We start from the raw sequence: 27218 nt of genomic DNA, 5'->3' as shown, positions 1-27218 counted from the left end.
GATATTTCTTCTTTTACACCAGTCCCTTTAGCATTTCTTGCATGGCTGGCTTGGTGGTGATAAACTCCCTTAGCCCTTTTTTGTCTGTGAAGCTTCTTCTTTCCCCTTCAATTTTGAATGATAGCCTTGCTGGATAGAGTATTCTTGGATTCAGTCCTTTGCTTTGCATCACTTTGTAGATTTCCGTCCATTCTTTTCTGGCCTGATGTGTTTCTGTTGAGAAATCATTTGATAATCGAATGGGAGATCCCTTGTATGTTACTTTCCGCCTCTCTCTTGCAGCCTGTAAGATTCTCTCTTTATCCTGAACATTTGCCATGGTAATTATGATGTGTCTTGGTGTGGGTCTTTTCGGGTTCACCTTGTTTGGGACTCTCTGGGCTTGTGTGACTTTTTTCTTCCCCACCTCAGGGAAGTTTTCTGATATTATTTCTTCGAATAGGTTTTCTAATCCATGTTCATCTTTCTGTTGTTCTGGCACCCCTATTATTCGTATGTTGCTTCGTTTCATGTTGTCCCAAAGTTCCCTTAGGCTCTCCTCCTGTCTTTTAATTTTTTTCTCCATTTGCAGTACAGTTTGAGTGTGTTTTGCTTCCTTGTCTTCTAATTCACTGATTCGGTCCTCCGCTTCTCCCAGTCTACTGTTGATACTTTCAATGGTGTTTTTTATTGCAGCTATGTCACTCTTCATTTCTTCTTGGGACTTACTTAAGTTGTTGATTTTTTCATCTGTTTCTTCTAGCTTCTTGCATACGTAGTTGAGTTTTTCATCTGTTTCTTCTTGCTTCTTGAACATCCGGTGCATGTACTCTAGGAACCTTATTCTGAATTCTTTTTCCGTCATGTTGCATATCTCTGTCTCACTTAGCTGCTTTTCTGGCGAGTCCTCCTTTTCTTTCCTTTGGGGGTTTCTTTGTCTACCCATGTTTGATCTCACTGACATTACTAGTTGTTGAATCGTTCAGTGGCTGGACCCTGGGTGGCAGTGGCTGCTCCCTGGGTGGCAGTGGCTCCTCGTGCTGTGGTTGCTCCTTGGGCAGTTGTGGTAGCAGCGGCTCCTCTGTTGATAGCAGGGCCTCTGATGGGTGCTGTTCACAGTTGTGGTGGCTCTTCTGGCTGGTGGAGGGAGGCTTCAGACGCAGCAACTGTTCCCCAGGCAGAGCGTGTGGTGATCAGGAGGCCGCTGTTGCTTGAATCTTTCCGTGGAGGGGTGCAGGTCTCCCCTTGGCTCTTGCAGTCACGCTGTTTGCGAATCGTTGCCTCCGGGTTAGTAGCCAATCTCTGGATGCCGGTAAACGCTGCCTGAGATGGCGCGGTCTCGCCGCTGCGCTGGCGCCCAGAGGGAGGTTTCAGCCTCAATCTCTAACCATCCGCATTTTTTAGGAGTTTTCTGTCTTTCCTGGCTGCAGACTGTCTCTCAGCTGAACCTCCCCAGCTTGATCAGGCTGATTGTTACCCGTTTCAGCTGCTCGCCCCTATCTGGTCCGGGACAAAGCACCAACACGTCCGTCTAAGCCTCCGCCATTTTCCGAGATGACATTTTTATGAAGCTGTTTTTCTCTTGCTCCCCCAATAGACTGTGAGCTACTTGAGGATAAAGAGTATGTCCCGTATATCTCGAAGCCTTTGCATCTCTTCCTTCCTCTCCGTGCCTCTGAATGTTTATCACACAGTGATTGCTGTTTAGAAAGTACTGAATTAATGTTTCCAGAAGCAAGGGGAAGATGAAAAAAAAGTGGAAGGAAATTCTCTTGAGATGATGCCTTGGAAAATAGTGAACTATTAACTTAACTTTTCTATATAGCACTGGAATCTAGACAGAGCGATGCATAAGACTAGGTTAAAAGGTACCTATTAAATGCAGACTTTGTATTTGAGGGACTCATGGTTGAACCAGATTTTAGACCCACAACCAATAAAATAAAGAGATTTCACTCATTTGTATATACATATTTAAATATATATATTTTAATAGGGAAAACAAAATGAAGTGGGTGGCTGTTTATTTCTCCAATTAAGATAATAGAAAAAAAAACCATTATGTACCATCACCATAGTTTCATAAAGAAACAGCTATTTGTATATCTCCCCAAATGTAGAAAAGGCAAACATAAGATTAAAGAAGTATTCTGAGTAAATATGGTTATGCAAAATATATGTAAATATTGTCTTTGTTTTTTCTTTTTATCTTCAGACAGGACAAAAAGTTCATAGATCAGAAATGATATTCAGACGGGATTTTGGGATAGGCAGAAAGACTTTCAAAACTTCCTTTACATCCAAAGCAGGGATCTGACATTATCTCCTCTAGGTGAAATAACCTTGAATGGACTGACATTTGCACAATGGCTTTCTTTTTGATCTGTCTGTAGTTCTAATTACTTGAAAATACCTTTGCTATTTCCCTGCATCCTTCTGCCTATATTATTTTATGACAGTCTAATAAGAACTCAGCCTTCCCCATGGACCATATGTAAAATTAGATAAATTGTAATATTTTAATGGAAATGCTAACTTTATGTCGTAAAGCCAGGGTAGAGTTTTGGGGTTGTGCACGATCAGAGAGAAAATAAGACACACACACTAGAATCTCTACCTTCTTGCTTCCCTTGTTAGAGGATTATGGCTTCTCCTGTGATAGGAAGGAGCTGAGTTGGGAGGACAAGAGATAAAATCATATTGTTGGTTCTCATAAACTCAGTGAAAAATTCCGAATTTTCTGAACCAGGTTAAGGCTGAAATCATATGATGTACCAATAACATTTTTCAAGTTTCTGCACGCAAGTATGCCAGTTAGGAGTTGCTTTTTGACTGCATCAATAGAAACCTAACCACAGTGACAAGAGGTCATCAAACCACTTGAGATGTTCAGAAGTAGGCTGCATAGTTCAAGTTCAAATCTGCTCAAATCTGCTCTGCTACTGTGGCTCTACAATGTCATCAGTGCCCAGGCTCCTTTAGGTTTGCCTTTTCACCCTCCTGATCATCTATGCTCGATAGTTGGTCCAGCACAGACTCCCAGTTGCATTCCAAGCAGAAGAAGGAAACAATAAAAAAGTGGTACCTATATCAGGAAAGCCAAAAGCTGCCCAGAAGTCTTCCATTGACTCTTTTTTATATCCCATCATCCAGAACTGTCCAATGGCCACCCCCATATGCAAAAGAAATCCTATATAATAATAGAGAAACATGGTAATTAACCGTACCTCTGCTACCCTTCCCATTGGCTAATCAGTGAGATATGCAAATTAACTGCCAACCAAGATGGTGGCCGGCAGCCAGGCAGCTTGAAGTGAACAGGAGGCTTGCTTGCTTCAGTGATGGAGGAAGCCAACGTTCTCCGCCTGCCGCTGCCGGCCTCTGAGCTTGCACTCTAAGAAACAATGTTACAAATATAGAAGTTAAACAAAACCCCAGAAACCTGCTTTCAGTCAGCCGGGATCTCAGAGCTGGAGTTGAAACAGTGTTTTGATTATAGAACCCAAACAAACCAGATACCTGCTTTCAGCAGCTGAGGTCTCAGAGCTGGAGCCGAGCCTCAGAGAGAAAGCTGGCTCTCAGCTCCAGTGACAGCCATAGAAGGTAAATAAATCCAAGAATAAAAAAAAAAGGAGAGGTTTGGAGTTTCAGTCACCCGCCAGCCTGAAAACGGCCCTCAGCCCCTCACCCAGACTGGCCAGGCACCCCAGTGGGGACCCCCACCCTGAAGGGTGTGTGACCAGCTGCAAACAGCCATCATCCCCTCATCCAGGCTGACCAGACACCCCAGTGGGGACCCCCACCCTGATCCAAGACACCCTTCAGGGCAAACCAGCCGGCCCCCACCCGTGCACCAGGCCTCTATCCTATATAGTAAAAGAGTAATATGCCTCCCAGCACTGGAATCAGTCGAGCAGCGAGGCCTCCTGGCACCGGGATCAGCGAAGCAGCGAGGCCTCCCAGCACTGGGATCAGCGGAGCCGCCAGGCCTCCTGGCCCCTGGAGCAGCGTGACAGGGGGCAGAGCCCAAACCCGCTGATCACCCTGCAGCTCTGTGTGTGACAGGGGGCGGGGCCACAAGCTCCCTATCCGCCCTGCTCTGTTTATGACAGAGGAAGGCACCCCAACCCCCTGATCGGCCCTGCTCTGTGCCTGATAGGGGGGAGCTCCCCAACCCCCTGATCAGCCCTGCTATGTGTGTGACAGGGTGAGGCGCCCCAACCCCCCCATGGGCCCTGCTCTGTGTGTGATGGGGTGGAGCTGCAACCTCCCTATCGGCCCTGCCCTGAGTGTGACGGGGGGAGTGTCCCAACCCCCTGATCGGCCCTGCTCTGTGGGTGACAGGGGGTGGTGCCCCAACCCCCTGATCGGCCCTGCTCTGTGTGTGACAGGGTATGGAGCCCCAACCCCCCTGATGGGCCCTGCTCTGTGTGTGACAGGTGGTGGTGCGGCAACCTACCCATTGACCCTGCCTTGAGTGTGACAGGGGGCGGCGCCCCTACCCCCCAATTGGCCCTGCTCTGAGCCCGACCAGGGGCTGCACCTAGGGATTGGGCCTGCCCTCTGCCACCCAGGAGTGGGCCTAAGCCAGCACGTCGTTATCTCCCGAGGGGTCCCAGACTGTGAGAGGACACAAGTGAGGCTGAGGGACACCCCCCCCCCGCCACCCCGCCAGTGCACAAATTTTTGTGCACCGGGCCTCTAGTGGTGAAATAAACAATTTTGCTTTGGCACATCTCTTCCCCATAGGCTGTTAGTGAGAATGAAAGGAAAAAGGGATATTGAGTGGAAACTAGCAAGGTCTGCCACTCCAACCAATAGTGTTTATTATGTTTCATTTTTTCCTTAAAAGACAAAGAATTTCTGAAGTAGGAATATAACTGTGTACCTTCATGTGAAACATAGTGTTCCTTACATCCAGAGAGTCATCAGAGATAATATATTTCTTCTTCCCTCTTTTTTCTAGGTCTGGTTGCCACATTAACTCAAATAAACTATAGTATAATAATTTAGGGTAAAAATCCTCAAATTTCAGAGTCATATGTGAACCTTCTCCATTGAGCTCCCCACATTTAGTCAAATGTCATATTTGGTAAAAATCACCACTTTTCTATTGTTTTCCCCTCCCTCTTTTTATTCTTCAATGCTATGAAAGTGCTTATCTCTTTCTTTTGTTTTTTTCTAAAGGCCTCTTGACTGAACTCTCAACATCCCCTCTGACCCCTCCCTGGCCCACCCTGTACATTTCAGTTTGAGTCAATCTTCTTGAACATTGCCATTTTTATGCTATATATCTTTTCAAAATCTTTGGTTATTTTTTATGGCCTGTCAGCTAGGTGAGTCACCATAAAACTAACTGCTTGGTGAACTTAAATTAAGGGTGGTTCCTGTAAAAACACCACCCTTCAACATTTTCCAATGCTTCTTCAAGACTGAATAATTGTCTATTGGGAAGCCTATTCAGGTGTCCAGACAGAATAAATCACCTCTTCCTCCATAAGGTTAAGAGTTATTTGCAAGTTCAGGGACTATTCATTATATTCCTCAGGGGACATGGCAGAGAACCTGACATGCAGTAGGTGCCCAATAATTGTCTATATAACTGACCATATTGACATAGTGATTATTGAGTTCCTCTGGCTAGATATCAGAAATGCAGGCTGCTCCAGTATAAATGCTAGGCACACATATGGTAACACACACACACACACACACACACACACACACACACACAGACACACACACAGACACACACACACAGACACACACACACACGGCCTAGATCCCTAACTTCATTTCTTCTCTGAATTTCAACATTTTGCTTAGAAGGAATTTTCTAGTTTGCTTGTTAAATGCTCATCTATAGTTACTATCCTTTGCCCATGTCTGCCTAATGGGGCATAAATCATGCCTGATGCTCACCCAAGTTGATTAACCACTTTCATGGCAAACAGCACATAAGAGGTTCTTAGAGGATTTGGGATTAATACAAATAATAAAAGTAATAATATTGTGAATACCATATATTAAGCATTGTGCTAAGTACTTGACATAGATTGCTTCATTTAATCTATATATATAAAAGCCTAAGTGACTGTTCAACTGGTAGCTATGACACGCACTGACAACCAGAGGGCAGACACTCAACGTACAGGCATAGAAACATGGAATAGACTGATGAAACTCAGAGGAAAGGGGGGTGGGGGCGGGTGGGAAGAAATTAACCAAAGATCTTATATGCATACTAGAGGCCTGGTGCATGGGTTTGTGCGTTGGTGGGGTCCCTCAGCCTGGCCTGCAGGGATCAGGCCGAATCCATGCACCAGGCCTCCGACATCCCCTGAGGAGTCTGGATTGCGAGAGGGCACAGGCCAGCCGAGGGACCCCACCAGTGCACAAATCTGTGCACGGGCCTCTAGTCTTCAATAAAATCCTATGAAGTAAGTATTATTACCTCCATTTTACAGGTGAGAAAACTGATATCAATGGAGCTAAGTAATTTTCTCTGGATCATTGTATCCCTGATGGCAAAGCTGATGCTATTAACCACTACCTACATGGTTTAAGTGTGGAAAGGGGTTAATTGGGATCAAGAAAATTGTGTTTTGAAATAAATAATAACCATGCTTACTTAAAAAGTAATCAAGGTGTGCATAAGCCTGATGATAATAGTGTAGCAGAAATACACTTTTGTCAAATATCCTTAGTGAAGGGAGTGGCATACTCTTGTAGATATGGGTGGTTAGGTCAGGGTCTCAGCTCTTCAGTTATTCTTAAGTTTCTTCATTCTCTTCTTTTTAATGTCCAACTAATGTTGTGCAATACTGACACCCTCCTTCTAAATGATTTCTGTTACCGTTGCTTTTCCTCTGCGTTGTTTGGGCTCGGCAATTTTCAGGTTGAATACCTTTTTCTGGATCAGTTCACCTTTTGCTCACCTTATTGTGCTGCGCCCTGCTTTTTTTCTCTAGCCCTTTATTATGGGCTTTCTAGGTTCTAAGATAGTGTCTTACAAAACAAACTTTTTGATTGACACTTACAGTAAGAATTATATTCACACACACAATACTTAAAACATAACCTACTACTAAATCCATCTGCAATGCATTTGAGTTTATAAAAGCCATAGGCTTATAATTGTACTTAAAATGGAAAAAGTTAATGTAAAGTATACAGAATAGTTATAATACATAAAAGCTAAATAAGGTGCCAATATGCAAAATATATAAAAAACTAGTATCACTCAGTAGCAAAAAACATCTATCTGATTTTAAAATATGCAGAAGATCTGAATAGACACTTTCCCCAAAGAAGACACACTGATGGCCAACAGGTATATGAAAAGATGCTCAACAGCATTAATAATCAGAGATTTTGCAAATAAAAAACACAATGAGATGTCACCTCATACCTGTTAGAATGGCTGTTATCAAGAAGACAACAAGTACATGTTGGCAAAGATGTGGAGAAAAGGGAATCCTTGTGCCATGTTGGTGGGAATGCAAATAGGTGTGGTCACTATGGAAAGCAGCATGGAGGTTCCTCAAAAAAATAAAAATAGAATTACCTTATGATTCAGCAATTCCACTTCTGGGTATATATCTAAAGAAAATAAAAACACTAACTTGAAAAGATATATGCACTCCATGTTCATTGCATCATTATTTATAATAGCCAAGTTATGAAAACAACCTAAGTACCCACTGATAGATGAATGGGAATATAAAAGCCTAAGCCACCTAATGACTGGAGGACTAAATGACCAAATGACCGGTCAACTGGTCGCTATGTTGTGCACTGACCACCAGGGGGCAGATGCTCAATGCAGGAGCTGCCTCCTGATGGTTAGTGTGCTCCCACAGCCAACCTCCACAGCTGGCCAACCTCCCAAGGTCCCTCCCCGCAGCTAGCCAGCCAAGGGACCTCACCTATGCATGAATTTGTGCATCAAGCCTTTAGTCTCTCTATAAAAAAAGAATGAAATATTGCCATTTGCATCAACCTGGACACACTTTAGGGCAATATTCTAAGTGAAATAAGTCAGACAGAGAAAGATGAATACCTTATGATCTCTCTAACATGTGGAATTAAACACATAAACAAATAGCTGATAGATTCAGAGAACATATTGGTGGTTGCCAGAGGCAGTGAGCTGAGTGGGAGAAATAGATGAAGGGGGTTAACAAAAATAAAAACATACAAACAAATATAATGGTATATGTATTCTGTTTCTTCTACTGAATGTATACTTATTTATTCAGTGTCAATTTGTATTCGTCTCTTTTTCTAAATAGAGAAGATTAAATGTGGATAATTGTAAGTCAAATTACACCAAGAACACGAAGTGCTAATCAACACAGGTGGTATTGCATTATAATCAGTTCAAAAGAGAGTCCAATAATATGTGCAAGAAAGAGGATTAGTTGAATGTCCTAATAGAAAATTTAACTATAGATTATGATTCCTTATTTCTTGGGAGATAAAAATCTCTAAATGAGCCTATAGCTTATAATAAGATATTTAATGATATATATAAGCTTAAAATAATCCTAACACATCAATTTGGGAAAAAGCATTGAGTTATTGGAAATTATAACCTATGTGAAAGACTTACACTTAAAATTATTCTTTTGCTGTAACAAGAAAGCATGGTTATTAGATTATTGGCCAAATTCATGTGTGCTGACTCAAATTTTAGTCATTTTGAACAGAGTAGCTTATTTTCCTGCCTCAACTGAGGTTCATATAATCAACAACACAAATTCTGCATCCTCTGCTAGTTCAGACAATACTTTGCAATTTTTTAAAGAACAGTTTATTGATTTTTAGGGAGAGAGGAAAGGAGAGAAACATCAATGTGAGAGTGTAGCATCAATTGGCTGCCTCCTGCATGCCCCTTACTGGGGATCAAGCCTGCAACCAGGGCATGTGCCCGGATCAGGAATTGAACCAGCAACCTCTTGATGCACAGGATGATGCCCAACCAACTGAGCCACACAGGCCAGGGCTATTTTCTATTTTCAAAATGGAGTTACTATTAACATAAACTTTGAAAAATATGAAGCAAATATTAATTTCAATTAATAATTTTTGTTGCAGATTTTTTTTCCTAAATAAGTTGGACATCATAAAAATTTCTGTCTGGTTTTAAAGTACCTGAAGCATATTAGATGGGATTTTATTGAAATGTTTAGAAAAATTTGACTGAGATCCTAATCACTGTTTAAATGGTTGGATCTGATTTATTAAACTTATAAGTTTTGGTTTATTAGCTGTTTAAAATGGTGTACAGATGTTTAGAGAAACATCATTTATTAGAGTTATATATTTAATAAATTGAGCATTAAGCAAAGAATAAATAACAGTGCACCCTATATTTCAAGCACCAAAGTCTCTAAGGAAAAAAAAAAAATAAGTGCCTACTATTGGCTACACACATGGTAGGTCCTCAATGATTTTTTTTTACCTTAAAGTTAACTGGCCTTCCCAGGTAACATTTTATTCCCTATTTTCTCCCATATTTTATTTTTTTCTCCCATTTTTTCCCTCCTGTACCAATAACTGCCTCAGATGTGGTCTCTGTGTCTTCTCCTAGCTCTTGCTACCTCTCACACTAAATTGAGGATATTCTAAGAAGAGTACAGGGATAATAGGTCAAAGATAACTAGCAGTTCCACCAAACTTGGGCTGTGACAAACTGGATGTTGTTAGGGATGTTTCAGTGAGTCATGCTGTAATTAACCTAAGCAACTATACAACTAAAATTTGGGGGCGGGAGTGGGGGAGGTGGTTTGCACTATGCCTCCTCGGCTCCGGACCAACTCATTGTTTAGGCAATCCATTTGGCCACCTTCTTCAGTGATCGTCACAGATCTAAGCTCAAATTCCCAGAAGTCTCTGGTGTGGTGGAAGTTCCTATTCCCACTTAACATGGAATGATTTAGGTTTAAAAGGCCCCCAATGTATGGAGGTAGCTATGGTATGGCAGCAGTCAGTGGAAGCAGGGGAAGAAAGAATGTGGTCGAGATTTTTTTTCTGTGGTAATATCAGAATGTAATGGATCAAATTTTGCTCTGGTCTACCTTAAGGATAACTGCTTTGCCCACTATTGCTTCAGCCTGGTTTACCATGGTAATTCTGAGACCAAAATGTTCCTTAGCTATTTGGCAGCTGACCAGGACTCAGCATCTGAATATAGCTCGTGTATTTTAGACCAATGAACACGAAGCTTGACACAGATTGCTATTCTCCCCTTAAGTTCGTTTTCATATCATCTTATGGAAGTAAGTTATAAAATATCAAAGACGGGTGACATACTCATTTTCTCATCTTGACTTCTGAGACTAGTCTAGCCTTACTTCACCACAGCATGCTCTTTCTAATACAGAAAATTGCAGCTTTCTGCTATGAGTTCCTCTCATTTGTTCTGACTACCTCTTGTTCTGGACACTGCTATTCATAATAGGGATCCTCTAATCTTGGTATCCTAACTTTGCAGGCTCAAATAAAGCCCTTTAGGGTGTGGTGAAAAAAAAGAATTTCTAAGTAGATTGTATCTAGGAAATTATGTTCACTCTCATTCACAAATTTCATCATTAAAGATGACATAAATTCTAAAATATTTGGGGTTTTTCTCATGAATAGGTAACTTCTAGTTCTTGGCCAGAAAATAATGACTGTAATAATATAATAATAGTAATGACAATCCTTTAACAGTGACCATACCCTACAGCCAGAAAGCCTATGTTTAAATCTCAGGTGTACTATTTACTAGCTGTATGACCTAGGGCAAGTTAAATAACTTCTCTGTGCTTTTACTTAAAATCTGTAAAATAGAGTAATAATACGTATGTTACAATGGTGTGGTGGAAATTACATGGGCGTGGGAAACTGCCTGATATATGGTAAGTGTTCAGTAAATGTTAACTCTTATTAACAGCTATTGAAGATGGGACATATGCTAATGTTACATGTTACAAATGGACTGTTTTATTTTCGGTGATTTAACGTCTTCCGAGGGGTTAAGAAAGATTTGGATCCTTTGTTGTCTGAATGTCTCTTGCTCCTATTTTTTCTTTGTATTGTGCCCATTAAATTTGGTCCAGTTAACTGCAAACACCTTGGTAATAAAGCCAAAATATTCTGTAATCAGCTCTGCTATCCAAATTTCATGAGTATTCAGCTTTTCAGCCCAGAATACCGATTGTGTAAACAGTGCAATGAATTCTAACTCACTTTTGATTGCCATGATCTGAACCAAACACGAAACCTAGTTGATCCAAGATGATTTGGGCTTTGCAATTTTGTGCATTACGTGCTCTGCACACTCAAAACAGGAGTATCTTTGAATTTAACATATTTTCCTTTTCAGAAGACAAAAATTCTTTTAATTAAAAACATTTTTAAAAATTTCAGTATGTGTAATTGTTAACACCTGCTATGTGTTACCGGCAGATGTTTCTGACTTACCCAGGGGAACTGATATAATTATTCTATAAGCTTATTGGCATGGCATTTACCGAGATAGGAAACTTTCGCTGCTGATTTTGTATGCAGTATTTGGTATTCCTTTTCATCATTTCCCCAATTGCTGTTAATCCCTACTACCCTCCCCGACCAGGCCCACCAAAAAGTTATAAAAATGCTCGTGCTCATTTCAGTGTTTGTGAAAAGTTACTGAAATTAAATTATGTGTATTCTGAAGCATTGTAAGTGTTACTTTTAAGTGTGTTAGCAGCTAATCCTTATAATGTTTAATATGGAAGTCTTACATGGTGATTATAAATGTAGACGTGTAATAGGCAGATAGACAGACAGGAGCAGGGCAAGGGCTATGGGTTGGATACATAAGGTCACCAGGGCTGAAAGCCTCAGGTGCCTAGGAAGGGGCAAAACTGGGAAAACAAGGACCTGGCACCCATGGCAACCTTTCAAACCGTCTTTGTGGATTGGACCCCTGATCTTTCATATTGCTGGTCATACGGTTTAGCTCCCCTGACTTTTCCTCCCGAAAGATAACATCTAGGCCTCAGTGGTATTTCAGCTCAGATAAGGCGCGGGGGGGGGGGGGGGGGGGGGGGGCGGGCACCAAAACCAGACAAGTGACACTGTGGCTGCCTCAGAACCAGCAGCAATGACTAATGACCCCTGCCCTATTTCCGACCAATCAGTGGAGACCATGACCCTGAAAAAGCACACCTGGAATGCTGAAGAATATTTTATTGAAACCCTCCCAGAGACCTCCCTTAAGATTCCCACCTGCAAGAGAGAGAGATAAATACCCTCAACACAAAGTCCCAGTGCAAGGTCTCCCCCAGGGAGCATGCCTGTGCTATTCCTTTACCCCCTTTCTTCCCTTTAAGTCTGCAGTGGTTCTCAACCTTCCTAATGCCGTGACCCTTTAATACAGTTCCTCATGTTGTGGTGACTCCCAACCATAAAATTATTTTTGTTGCTACTCCATAACTGTAATTTTGCTACTGTTAGGAATCGTAATGTAAACATCTGATATGCGGGATGTATTTTCATTATTACAAATTGAACATAATTAAAGCACAGTGATTAATCACAAAAACAATATGTAATTATATATGTGTTTTCTGATGGTTTTAGGCAACCCCTGTGAAAGGTTTTTCGACCCCCAATGGGGTTGCGACCCACAGGTTGAGAACCGCTGCTAAGGGATCCCAGGAGACTTGCAACCAGGGAGTCATGGGCAGCATCAGCTTGGCCAGGGTTAACCTTCCGAACCTCTCTCCAAGGCCCCCCTTTCTCTGACTTCCTAGCGAGCCAAGCAGCCCACCTGGGCTCTCCTGAGGCTTCTCCTAAGCCTACGCCCTTCCTTGTCTCACTGTCCTGAGTGTGCATTTGCTGTGGTCAATAAACTCTTGCTTGCTTTGCTGCACTTTGTCTCTTAATTGAAAGCTTTCCTTCAAGAAGGCAAGAGCCGAGGTCTCATAGTCTCGCTGGTGGCAGAAGTATATCATTTGGATAGATGATACCCTTTTAATAACTTGGTTTCAAATGAAGCTATTGTAAAAATGAGAGTTTCCTTTAATTTTCTGACCATTTCTAAGGTCTTACAAGCAGTCGACTTTCAGAATTCTCCATTTATGAAACTAATCACACAATTACCTACAGGCATGTGTTAAATATGACACTGGTTTCAGCCAAATAATGGGCCAATTGCAAACAATGAAGGAAGAGAGGCAGCTCCATTTATAACCGCTGTTTCAGCAGAGCTCTTTTGTAATCAGAGTGATCTGAGGGTGACTCATTAATTAATTGATGTTCTTTTTTATTATGTGCTATTGAGTTAATGAGTAATTTGTGTGAGATAATTCTCTGAACACATTGATTACCTGAGATATTTTCTGGGCCTTTCAGAGCAATGACAAGCTGAATAGGAGGAAGATCGTATTTGCTTTTGTGTGCTCATTATCAGTAGGTTTGAGATGAGTACAAATCAGTACAAAGACACCTTAAAGTCATCTGAGGTTCCAAGTATCATAAGTCTGCTCAGCAGGAGGTTGAGTGCTCTGGGCTAGACCTGTCACATAGTAGGTTCTCAATAAATGCTCCTTGAATTCATAGCTCTATTAAAACTTGGCTTTCTATTACCTTAAATTGCATTAAAATCACATTTAAGAAATATCTATAACTAGAGGCCTGGTGTATGAATTCATGCACCAGTGGGGTCCCTTGGCCTGGCCCATGGGATTGGGCTGAAACAGGCTCTCTGACATCCCCCAAGGGGCCCCGGATTGTGAGAGGGCACAGGCCAGGATGAGGGACCTCACTGGTGCATAATCGGGGCCAGGGAGGGACACGGGAGGTTGGCCAGCTGAGGAGGGACCACAGGAGGGATCCAGGGCATGTTCAGCCCATTTTGTTCAGTCCTGATTAGTTGGACCGATTGGCTGGACCCCAGCAGCAAGCTAACCTACCAGTTGGAGAGTCTGCCCCCTGGTGGTCAGTGCACATCATAGAGACTGTTCGACCAGTCAACTGTCTACCCCCTGCACTGGTGGTCAGTGCACGTCATAGCGAGTGGTTGAGCAGCCTTAGCATCTCATTAGCATATTATGCTTTGATTGGTTGAACAGCCGACCTGACGACGGACTTAGCATATTAGGCTTTTATTACCTAGGATGGTGTTTTTAAGAAAAAGTAATCATCAAAAGGCTTTTGCTAAAACTGTATTCTGTGCTAATGGCCTATTACAGTAAACATGCAGATTGTTTCTGCAACTTACTGAAGTGAACACTAAGCATGTTGAAACTGTATCATTTGTATGAAATTGTTTAAGTGACTATTCTGAGGGTGGTTTGCCTAAAAGGATAGTTAAAAGGAAGCCACTTGTATATTGTAGGTTTGACTGCAGATATAACCTTCAGCACCCAGTTTCAGGGAAGGCACACCATCTCATCCCTGAAAATGTAGGATTGAGTTGAGTTTTTTTGCTTTAATTCATCGTACAGAAAAGAGAGGTTTTGAAATTTAGTCCGCCAACACAGTTGCTTTCAGAAAGATCACTTAAAATTTGTATGTATGTGCAAAATTATACCCAGTAATTGCTACCTTCATTTTGACAGCTTTATTTTCCCCACAAAAGTAAATAGCAGTAAACTACCGAGCTCGGAGATCTTAAGTATAATATTTGGAGAAAGCATTTGAGCTACTTTGTTTATGCTTATGATTTACCTTTTAAAAGCCAACGTCCTTGCATACTTTTTTTCTTTTTTCATGCACTTAATGCATGCTTTCTAGATGTCATCTAGATTTTGCCAATTAAGAGCAATCAAATAGTGTCATACCCCTTTTATTAAAAACATAAATCCAAATATAAAAAAAAAATGAATGAAAGAATCCAGCAGATATTTATTAAGCAAGATGAAAGTGAAATTACAAACACAGGTCAGCTTTTAAACTCAGCCAGCATTCTGGTGAACTGGAGGTTCCTGGTCCTTCATCAGAGGCAGCCTATGCGTGGTGCACATTAGGAAGGGAGCTCTCCCTGCTTGAGAAATCAAAGCTCCATTGGAGGTGTCCTACTGGAGGCATCGGAAAACAAGCTAAGGGACACCAGGGCTACACAACACAAAGAGGAAAGTTGACAACAATTCAGGGACTTGGAAATAGTCAAGACAATTAGCTTAATACTTCAGGTCAAAAATGCTACTCTTTATGGGCAATTAGTTACAAAAGGGTCTATTTCTGTCTTGTTTCACAAATTCATAGGGATTAACGATAATCTAAGGAGATTAAGGCCTTAATCTTTAATCCAGGTGAGTAATTTCCTTCGCAGGAAAAGCATAAGAATTAATTTCCAAAGGATTATGCAAAATAAAAGGCAGTAAAAAACGTGGTTTGTTCTTTGGGTCCCAAGGATAGTTGAACAGTTTGTTCCCAGTTTACAGGTATTTTGACATATTGATCTTAGCATACGCAAAACCAGTTAAATATTTAAAAGATCATTTGAAAAAGATACCGACAATTAAAACTGTACATCCACATGAATGTCAAGCAACTCTTAAAGGGGGCTATTGGGGCAGCAGTGTTATGAAAACCATTTCTCACTATTTCCCCTGCATCCATTTGTTGTTCTGTTTTGTTTTGATGTTTTTAGTTTTGGCTATGCAAGTCTTTTCATGAAGCAAATGTAAGGCTCAAAGGCTAAAATAATAGTTATATTATGGGCCTCAAATAGCTATTTTTAAAAATTTTTTTCTAGGTGTATCTCGAATTTGGGAGACATGTGACTTGAACACTCCTAACCATGAAGCATTTGTAAAAATACATATCATTCACTTTTCACAGAATCATTTCCTTAAAAACGAGAGGCAATATCCAGATTTACATGCATGTCTATAATAAAGCTTTGTTTTTAAAACAACTCAAATCCACAGCAGCATTATTTGCAGCTTAATATTTTGGCCCCAAACCAAGAACTCAGGTACCACACTTAATTTTCATCTGCGATACATATATTGTCAGGACAAAATATGTATGTAAATAACACTGGGAAATATTGTTTCCTATACAAGTGATCAAGAAAAAAATAAAGAAAAAATAAAAACCACAGCACTAAATTTGCTCTAGTAAAAATAGGGTTCATTGTGCCTGCAAGGGATTAAATTGTTAACATGTAGTTCTATTACTAGGGAACAGAAGCAAAGAAGCAAAATGTGAGCAATCCGGAAGAAGGTGTTATAGACTCATTTTAATATCTTAAATTATAATCTAAATAATCAGTCTCCATAATTTCTGTTTCTAGAACATTTTCTTCTTATCAGCTATCATGTAGGTAAGGAAATAATATTTCACCTTTAAAAAATGGAATGACAGATTTCAGCTTAAGTGTGATGTATACTGAGTGGGTAATTACAGAAAGCAAGAGTAAGACACATCAAACTTTAAAGTGTTCACTTTTAAACATTAAAATAAGTGGCATGTAATACAGAAAAATATATAATCACCAGTTCTCAGCTTTTTATCAATCCCTTTGTTTCTCTTCTTCTAGAAGATTCTATGAGCACTATGTGGCCCGATCAAAAGTAACCTCACTACTCAAATATCATCCTAGCGTCAATGTGCATTATCATGATTTCAGTAGATTCACACTCAAATCCTTTTAGTGCCAGAAATTTATCAGGCCATACGTTATTAAACACTCAGCTTTTATGGAGCGTTCTGGGCAAAATTTGTACAAGAAATTTAATCATTTTTAAGTTATCTTATAATCGTGTTAATACTTTTTTAAAGTAACCCTTTGGAAAAAATTTACATGATACCCAAAGGCACTAGTTCACATAAGGGGTGAATGGCTGAAAAAAACAAACAGCAAAACCGTAATATACGTAAAGAGCGCGCGCACACACACACACACACACACACATAGAGGATATTAAAAGGATAACTGTTAAGCTTTAAAGGTATTCTAAAAGTGGCACTTTTCACGTTGGTATAAAATGAAAGTGCTTTAAGATGAAATTTTTATGCATTTTTTTTAAAGCTGATCTTAACCCCCTGAAAATAGGGGGTTATAAAGAGAACACTGATAGACTAAATCATGGTGGCAATCATAGTGAATGTTGCTTAAAATGCTTTGTGTGTGTCTTTATTTTTTCGTTTTTTAATGTTGCTAGACTTGCTTTATCTATATGTGTATCATTCGTGAGATTTGCTCTTCAATTTTTTACTAGAAAGTTACAGCTCATTTAAAATAGCTGGTAGATACAGAAAGCATAAATATACAGTAAGTTTAAACACTGATTGTACTAAATGCAACAATACAAAGAAGCAAACAGAACACAAATGGTAACACAATAAAACTGTATTACATTTGTGCTTCAAATATTACAATACATTATATACAATAGTCCAAAATAAACATCTCATGCCAAGTGACACAAAAAGGAATAGCAAGCAAAAAAACCAGCAATATGTACATTATGTTTTTTCTTTAATAATAAACATTCAACTCTGAACTGGGGCAATATCACTACATACAGATGCAGTTCCCCTTTTATTTCATATATCCATCCTGCTTTCCTATATCTACGCTATTCAGTAGGTTCCCGTGTCAATTCTTATATACATGTGGAGCAAAAAAGATAAAAGAATGTAGTGCTTTGTGTTCTTAATAGGGTGATGTTGATAGATCAGCGAACCTGAGGTGCATAACCTTCTTTCATTAAACCTTCCTCGTAGTCTGTCTGGCAAAGGATCATGTTATTCTTGAGGAAAAATTTGTCTCCGACACAAAATCTGAAAATATTAAAAAAAATCAAATGTGTTAAGACCATTTCACTCAGATCTATAGATCTGAAGATTTCTTTTCCTAATAATAATTTCACATGGTAATTTCCTGAAATAGAAAGCTTGGCTTCGAAAGTTCCCTTTGTTGTCAACAACTAAAGCATTGTACACGAACTTTGAAACCCAGCTTTATATATAAAAATCATAGGAACATTGAGGAAAATATATAGGACAGCAAAGGTGATTTTTATTTTTATTTTACCACATTAGAAAGAAAATGGAACTGATCTATAATATGGAACTGATCATTAAAACAAGAAGGAATGATAATATTTCACTGTTAGTGATTATGGAAGATTTCATGATTGGCCACTTATCCACTTTACAAAAAAATAAGTAAAGGCATTGAAATGATTCAAACAATTAGAAAATAGCCCATTTTAAAGCTTCTCATTTAAAACTTCCTTTTACTCTGTGTTATAAAAATGTGATTAAATTCTAGTAATTTGGAAGTGGTCATTCTGAAGTGAAAGTTGTTTTAGCACCAGACTCGGATGTTGGGCCATATTCCTTTGTTTGTAGCAAGTCTATCAACTATAAAATAGTAAATGTAATTTCTTGGAGCATTTTCAATTAAACCAAAGGGCATAACCTAAACAAACTTCTTAATATTGATGTGATACATAAACTAGTGCCCAGGAGCTAATTATTATTGTATTCAATAAAACAAAATAAGTGCTCTTTTTGTGTAATTTCCCCATGGTGACACTTTGGATACAATTAAGGTCAGAAATAAATGCTTGTGCAGTTTCTGGTACATTTAACAATAAAGTAACTCTGGGGAGATCTGTATATATTTTTAATTGTAACAATTTAACCTTCAAACAGCAGTGTCTGGTAGAGTTGACCCAGTAAAACTACTTGTAATTATACAAGTTGACCTCACTGACCTATGATAGTGGTCTCTCTTTATCAGATAGTCTATTTCGAATGATGTTCAAGCAGAAATCTTAGTGGATAGATTAAACTGTGTACTGAAAGGCACCCTTTAATGTCTTGTGAAGTTGAGAGTTTAAATGAGGAGCAGTTGGACTGATTTACATTTGCAAAGATTGGAATGCTAGACAAACAGTGAACCTATTTATTTTCCAACTGGGTAGCTTTGGAAATTTATCCTTATTCTAGCTTAAGTAGATAGAGGTGAAAATGGTGTAATAAAAAAAGTAGATTGAAAAGAATTAGCTTTCCTCTTAAAGAAGATTGGTCTGTTTATTTGTGGAATTTGCTTTTTTTTCCCCAGGATTACTGCCTGCTGATGATGTTGATTGAAAATACAGAGCATGTGCTGATCTTGAAATCCTGGAGTTGTGTGTGGTCAAGACTATTGGATGCAACGAACATTCAAGTTTGGATTTTAAGCACATCTTCTTTTTATTGCATACTGTAAACTTTAAATATGGTGTTTAAAAGTGGTGTTGGAATAGACCAGTTTTTGCAGATTATCTTGAGTACTAAGACATGTTGAAGAAAAGGACAGGCCTAACAGCCAATTTAAATATTTAGCTTTTGCCTGGCCATTGTAGCTCAATGGTTGAGCATCAACCTATGACCTAGGAGGTCACGGTTCAGTTCCTGGCTAGGGCACATGCCTGGGTTTCCGGTTTGATTCCCAGTGTGGAACGTACAGGACACAGCCAATCATTGATTCTCTCTCATCATTGATGTCTCTATCTCTCTCTCTCCCTCTCTCTGCCTCTCTGAAATTGATAAAAATGTATTTTAAAAATACTTAACTTTAGTGAGATTATATAAAATAGCATGAATAATATATGTGATTACTGTTCAAAATTTTTCAATTTATGTTAATATTGAAATTTATTTGAACTAAGAAGCCTATAATAAAATATCAAAAGTAAATAAATTCAGTAAAACACTCATGCTCCAGCTGATATTACTGAGTTTTTTTTTCCTAAAAAACAACTAAATTGGAAATTCTTTTTCAACTCTATATTATCTGAAACTTTGCTTTACTTTTTCAATATAATTTTTAACAATCACCTTAATTCTATTCACTATTAAATAAAAACGTGTTTTTTTGTGTTTTGTTTTGTTTTTTGTCATGTCCTATCATGTCATTTTTTACCTTCAGAGGACTGGAAATTTAAATAATTTTTATTTGTAGGTTCATAAACTCAGGTTAATCAGAGTGAGAAAAAAATATATAAAGTATATTTCATACTTTTCCTGAGTTAGTTCTCTGAGGGTCAGATAAAACAGCTACATCACTGGATTGTAGGGATGTTATAATAAGAAATACATGAAAGGTAGAGAAGCATATTGCAAGGAATAGGGTTCAAATCTCAACTTTCCACTTAAGATATTAAAATGAAACTTCAGCTTTTCTTATCTCTAATATCAGTCACTTTTGCAAGTTTATGATAAGGAGTAGAAATGAAATATGTAAAGCTTTACCTCAACGGCTGAAATGTCGGCCATTATAATAGCCACTTCTCATAAAGTATTTACCAGGTGCTAACACGAAGCATGTATACATGTGATTACATTATTCCTTTCATCCAACCTAGATTACAGATATTATCATTGACTTTTTAAAGATGAAAAACCGGAGGCTTCTTCCCAGAATTTAAATACCTGCCCAAGGTTTCCTAGGTAGGATGCATGTGGTACATGAAGGAAAGGAACCAGGTGTCTTCGGATTCAAGACCGATGCTCTTACCTGGAGGCAGTAAAGCATGAGGCTACAAAGTTATCCAGAATCGTTTTTTGGTGTTCTAATTATGCATTTTCATAATTTTTTTAAAAAAGGCCTGTCTACCATTCGATGAGATGGTAGTATACATGGAATTCATCCGAAATATTCCTACCTGAATATTTAGTTACTAGTGTATTGTCAACTGGATAAAGTACATTTTACGTGCATTTCAATTTATACTCAAAGGTCAGAATGAAATAGAGCATGGGTGAGGCATGTCACAATTATACATCTAACTCAAACAAAACAGCCTGGAAAGCTATGGTTAAAGGCAAATTGTGGTTGGGATGCAATTAAAATCGGCACCTTCCTTTAAAATGTTGCAAATATAAGCATGAAGAAATTGAAGAAACAGCAATGCAGATATTAGACACCTAACAAAATGATTTAGAACCGTGATTTTGTATGGCAGGCTAATTTCTAATGCTATGTAACCAGCTCCTTAAGAGACTTAGCACTTAAAGAAAAAAAAATATTTTAAAAGCAGCAATGGCCAGAGAACACTGTTAGTATATTAATAGGTAGGGCTAAAATTCCTGAAAGCAAACTGAAAGTAATCATCATTGCTTGTGATATAGTCGGTTCAATTAATTTCCCCTTCATTTAGAAAAATATGTCAAGATGCCTAAAGAGATTTTAAACCATCTAATCGTGATGTTTTGGAATTAATAACAGATTTAATTCCCAGATATTTTGAAGCGATTCTAGTTGAAATCATGTGGCCTTATACAGTTGAAAAAGTACAGGAAATAAGTGTGATTAATAAATCATCTGTATAAAATGTGGGCTTAGAGTAGTTTTGAGCAGGTTATCAAAAGCCTCTGCTAAGAAGCCTCCATATGTAACATACTTTCTAAGAAATGAAAATGTTAACTTAGTCACCTTATTTCCCTGAGATGAGTAATGGTCAATTATAATTTATTTCCATTTCACAACACTTTAAAAAGAGGTGGGTTCAATACCTATATCCAATGTCTTTACTTTCCCATGGGGCATCCTCAGTTATTAGATACTTACTTTGTTTGCAGTGAGAGGTGCAGGTATATACTCACTGTCCCATCACTTCAGAATTGTGCACGAATTGACTGCCTTTTCCCAATGACAGCCCAGTTGTCATTACACACTTCATTCGTAACAATCTATTCTGCACCAAGTTACACTACATGCACCCTGAGTTCTGCTAGAAATTGTCCAAAGTCCGCCTTACTATAACACAACTGTGTCTAATCACCTTTATATCCACGTAGCCAGAAAATAAAATACCCTTCTGGAAACAGCCCTCAAACGGGCTCTGAGTCCACAGACTAAAACCAGACTGCCAAGGTTCAAACCTTGAGTCTACCATTTCTAATTGTGTAACCTTGAATTAGTTACTTAAGTTGCTTGTACTTCAGTTTCCTCGTCTGTAAAATGAGATCAATAATGATACCTACTTAGGGGTTATTTTGAGTTTTAAATGAGTTAGTACATGTAAAACAGACTCCATAGATGGAGGGCAGGTTGACAGCAGTTGGGAGGGGTGGGGCTGGGTAGGGGTGTGTGGAGGGATTGAGCAAAAAAAAAAGAAAAAAGAGAGAAAAAACTCATAGACACTGGACAACAGTGAGGTGACTGCCAGGGGGATGGGGAGAGGGAAGAGGTGGAGGCAGGTATAGGGGGGATCAATGTAGTGGAAGGTGACTTGACTTGGGGGTGGTGAACACACAATATAGTACACAGATGATTGTGTTTTGGAATTGTGCACCTGAAACCTGTATAATTTTGTTAACTAGTGTCACCCCAATAAATTCTATAAAAGAATATAATAAAGCATCTTATTATAATGCTTGATACATTAAATCAGTCCCATTCAAAAATTATCTATTAATAGCAAAGGCAATAATAAAATGTTTGAATAATGCAATATAATGATAAAAAAAAAAACCAGGCTCAGCCCGTGTAATCACAGGGATAGGCATTTGAATCTTAGTTGCACTAATTTTAAACCATGTACATACACAGAATACATTCACACCTCTGGTAAGTTACTTAACACCTCTGAAAATAAGTTCCCACATCTCTAAAGTAGAAAAAAAGTGCTTTCATTATTATTTGCCAATGATCATCTTTTCATCTTTGCTTAGAATGTTACCTAGCCAGGGATAGTTCTTCCTTTTTACCATGGAACTTAAATGCTAAACATTCTTCAGTTTCCACTCCTTCCATCAATGTTCCCTGATCAGGGAGCATTGCACTTTCCCAGAGCACTCATTTATTAGTGTATCATTCATTTACTTTGGCATTTCAAATTTTCTTGTAAGTGTGTAATAGGTTCCCCAACCTGGACAGCAGTGCTGAGGTAAAGTGACCATGAGTTTTATTTCTTTTGATCCCTGTGAAATACCACCATAAATTGTACTATCGCTTGGGGTGGGTGGTCAATAAATCTTGGATAGGATGGATTGATTCCAGGATCAAATAGTTTTCAATCACAAAGGTATTTTAGATGCAGTGATTTAAGTTTGTACTCATTTCAATGTTCAATCACTGACTTTCTGCTTTTACAATTTCATCTCCTGCTCCTCGCTCCATTCCTCACTACCATCCCTACCACATTCCTGGTCTCATCTCTGAGCACACTGAGCTTCTTTTCATTTCCCAAACGTATTAGATGCTCTCACAGCGCCATGCCTTTCATGCTGCTCCATCTGTTTGGGAACCCATTTCCTCACTACTTCCTGGCTTCCTCATCTCCCCCACCCCGACCAGACAGACTTCCTATATCCCAACTAGTCTTAGGGAGGTCTTTCATGAAACCCGGCACATCAGCTTGTGATGTTTCCCTAAGACTCCCAGCATGGACCTCTGATGGTCCCTCTCGCCTCTAGCTCTGAATACCTTTGAGAGAGAAACTAAACTGTACTCCCCTCTGTTCTTACAGAGCCAAGCACAAAGCTTTTATCCTTTAATAAAAGAAAATGAAACGTTACACAAGTCTACATATTTGAGTCCATTCCATTACAAACAAGCATGTCATTTCCTTTTCTTATAAAACCATCATTTAGTTTTACAGTATTTTCTAAAGGGGAGGGAGGATTATTCACCTTTAAGAGATTAACTATTACACAGAATTTTCCAGTTCTAAACAAGACTCAAGTGATTATACAAGATACCCAAAATAACCTTCCTCTGATTTCCTTTCAAAATAGAGAAGCTTTTAGATTTGTAAGTCATAACTCTATGTTTTTAGCCAGAGCCTTCTAAAAAGGGCAGAGAAGGTATATACTGTACAGGGGAAACCAATTCTGAAAGGTTATTATTGCTAATAGTTTTTAAACATTCAGAAATATTACGCTATTAACATTTTGATTTAAGAGTTAAGATGGAATGACTGCTAAATAAAATTCATAAACATGTCTGATACGATGTCAGTTGTCAATAAGTTTTGCTTAAGGGAAAGTGCCTATAAATTAGCTTTATGCCTTAGGTTTCACTTGAAAAGGTACAATACTATGACAAAGATTCGGCTACTGAGAGTATAGGCCCACGCGGCATATGGCTTTATTAAAGAGGATTTCCTAAGGAAATGTCAAAGTACAAGCAGAATCTCCTGTGTTGAAAGCCTTCTGTATTGAGAGTAACAAAATTTGTCTGCTTTGCTTGGCTGATGAAGATGAGCTGACTTCCTGCATTAAAGAAGTTTGTCTTGTTGGGGCTGAAGTGACAAGACAGTAACTAAGTGCTAATTGTGCAGAACCAGAACTATGCAGTCCCATTGTGGCGTGGAATAAATGAAGCGAACACAGAAATATATTAGGTGCTTTAATAATGATATTAGAATAGTATTTTGCAGCAATAAGAATGTGAACAGTTTTAGAGTCAAAATTTAGGAGTGTTGGTCCTACTTGACTGAGTTTTACTGAGGAGACAGACTTAATTGTGAGTGCAACTGTGTATTTCCATGGTGAAATAAAATAAAATACGATTTGTAAATAGCATTAACAACCTACAATTACTTTGCATCATAATAGAATTTAGCCTGGGTTTAGCGCTTGAATGATGTTTTAATTTTCTGTGTAGAACATGAATAAAACAGGTGAGCCTGCCCTAATAGAAAAATGGACAAAGGGCATAAACAGGCAGTTCCCTAAAAGAAGAAATAGCAAAGCGGCAGTAGGAAGCAAATGAATGCTAATTAAAATTATAATGAGATGCCATCTTTCTATAATCTGATGATTTATTATATGAAGCTATATCCATAAAACTAAACACAAGAAAATTTAAAATACCTTAAAAGAAACTTTAAAATTTTTTAAAATATGATTTTATTGGTTTTTAGAGAGAGAGAAAGAGAAAATGGCCCTACTGGAAATGGAGCCCACAACCCTGGCATGTGCCCTGACCAGGAATCAAACCTGTGACCTTTTGGTGCATGGGATTTCACTCAGCCAAGTGAGCCACACCAGCCAGGGCTTAAAAAAATTTTTAAAGACAGGTACAAAGGCACACCGTAATACATAAAAAGGCCAAATATTAAATATTAGGATTATTTGCTGTTACTTTTCTTTAATCTGCTCAAATGTGCCTATAATATAAAGTATATGCTATATATCGCTTGTCATATATGTATAAAAATTATACAGCTGGCTACACACCAAAATATTAAAATATTTTCCCTTAAAATAGTGAGAGAATAGTGAGCTATGAGATGATGTTATTCTTTATCCCTTTGTATTCTCTAAGTTTTCTACTATGAATATATAACCATTTATAAGTAGAAAAGCAGTAAATGTTATTATTGCATGACAATAACTGTATTATTAGTGGGTTGTATTAGTGGATCAATGTAACAAGTGAACAGAAGTATTTTAAATTTACTACTAATACATGTATGTGTACATGTACGCACACATGTACACATGCATATAAATGTGTCTACCTTTTTACTGTCTGTATTGATGTGTGCATATTTGTGTTTCTTTATTCATATCCTTACATACAATAAACAACATGTGCATTTGACAATTTATCTTTGGTTAAATGTCACTGTAGACTGAATTAAACTATGTTGATTCCAGGCATTTGTTGGGAAGACTCAAGATGTTGTGAGATGACTTCTTCAATTATTTCCTGGGTAAATTATATACGGCAAGGTATGTATACCAAGTCACATTCTGAATATCTATTTAGCAAGAGATATTATTGACCTATACATCTTTTTAAAATGTATTTTATTGATTTCACAGAGGAAGGGAGAGGGAGGGAGAGAAACATCAATGATGAGAGAGAATTATTGGTTGGCTGCCTCCTGTATGCCCTACACTAGCGATGGAGCCCCTAACACAGGCCTGTGTCCTGAGTAGGAATCGAATCGTGATCTCCTAGTTCATAGGTCGACACTCAACCACTAAGCCATGCCAGCCGGGCTTGAGCTATATATCTTGTGTAAAAACCAAGTTAGTGAAATATTATTTGGTAAAAATAAGTTATAAATATCAAGGTAAAAGAACTACTTTTTGAGAACCTATTGTTTTCTTTCCTAATTTCTAATTCCAATTCCCAGTATTTATATAAATTATTTGATTTGATTTTCAAAATCTGTAAGACAAGCATTACTGTCTTTATTTTAAGGGCGTGAAAACAAAATCAGAGAGGTTAAGTAGCATTCCCAAGGTCACAAGCTGACTCATGGTGGGGCTGGAATTTGAATCCAGTTCTCACTGTAACATCATATTCTTTCTACTGCTCTACAGGGCCTCATAAGAAGGTGCTGCATCGAACAGTAAAACAGCAAATGGCAATAACTGAAAACTGGCCACATCTAATATTTTCTGATTATATACTATGTCCAGGTGTTTTCACACTTGCACGGGATTCATTTCCATTAAAACTATCAAGTGTACTAATTTTTGAAATACATTGTTAATGATGTGTGCATTTTAATATTCTAATATCCTCTGCATTTGTCACATAAAATAGGTACCAGTAGTATATAGTTCCCAGTGGAAATAAAAGTTATAACTTTCAATAAAGAAAAACGGGATGAAGTCATAAGCCTTTCAGATGAAAGAATTCTCTGCAATTGACTAATCCAGCTCCCTGTGTTATTAATGAGAAAACTGAGGTCCTGAGAGCTAATATTGGTTTATGGTCAGACATATTATTAGGGGCAAAATCCAGACCAGAATTTAGGTTTTTAGATATACTGTGCAACACTCTGTTCTTCAATGCTGCCTCTCCAGTGCTGATTATTGTTTAATTATTAGCTATCTCTGGCCTTGTTCACAAAGAGACTTGAAGCAACTTAAAAAGTACATATAAAACAAGGTTAAAATTCAAGATAAGAAATTAAGCCCGGCCGGTGTGTCTCAGCGGTGTGGTTGAGCGTCGACCTATGAACCAGGAGGTCACAGTTCAATTCCTGATTAGGACACATGCCTAGATTGCAGGCTAGATCCCCAGTGTGGGGTCTGCAGGAGACAGCCGATCAATGATTCTCTCTCATCATTGATGTTCTCTCTCTCTTTCTCTTCTTTCCTCTCTGAAATCAATAAAAATATTAAAAAAACAGAAATCAAGAGGTAAGGCTACTATAAATATGAACATCAAGAAAATACTACCTGCCACAAATCCCTATTTGCCTCAGTGCAAATGTGTTTGCTCATAGTAGTATGAAAAAGTAAAGATAGTTTAAACGTACTTTTTATTTTTTATTGATTTCAGAGAG

General features: G+C 38.5%; 1 protein-coding gene across 7 annotated transcripts in view; it reads right to left on the bottom strand.

The window, feature by feature from the left end:
• Window positions 1-14835: 14835 nt before the first annotated feature.
• Window positions 14836-27218, bottom strand: part of LMO3 (LIM domain only 3) — a 57906-nt gene continuing 45523 nt past the window's right edge. For all 7 annotated transcript variants that reach the window (XM_070410633.1, XM_070410631.1, XM_070410632.1 and 4 more), the window contains one exon: window positions 14836-17748. In XM_070410633.1, coding sequence (XP_070266734.1) covers window positions 17643-17748 — 106 coding nt within the window. In that variant the 3' untranslated portion in view covers window positions 14836-17642. The remainder of the gene's footprint in view (window positions 17749-27218) is intronic.

The sequence above is a fragment of the Myotis yumanensis genome, unplaced genomic scaffold (assembly GCF_028538775.1).
Source record: "Myotis yumanensis isolate MYYU_CA2020_CCGP unplaced genomic scaffold, mMyoYum1.0.hap1 SCAF_3, whole genome shotgun sequence".
Taxonomy (NCBI): domain Eukaryota; kingdom Metazoa; phylum Chordata; class Mammalia; order Chiroptera; family Vespertilionidae; genus Myotis; species Myotis yumanensis.
The sequence above is the reverse complement of the archived record's forward strand: the minus strand, read 5'-3'. Positions and strand labels throughout refer to the sequence as shown.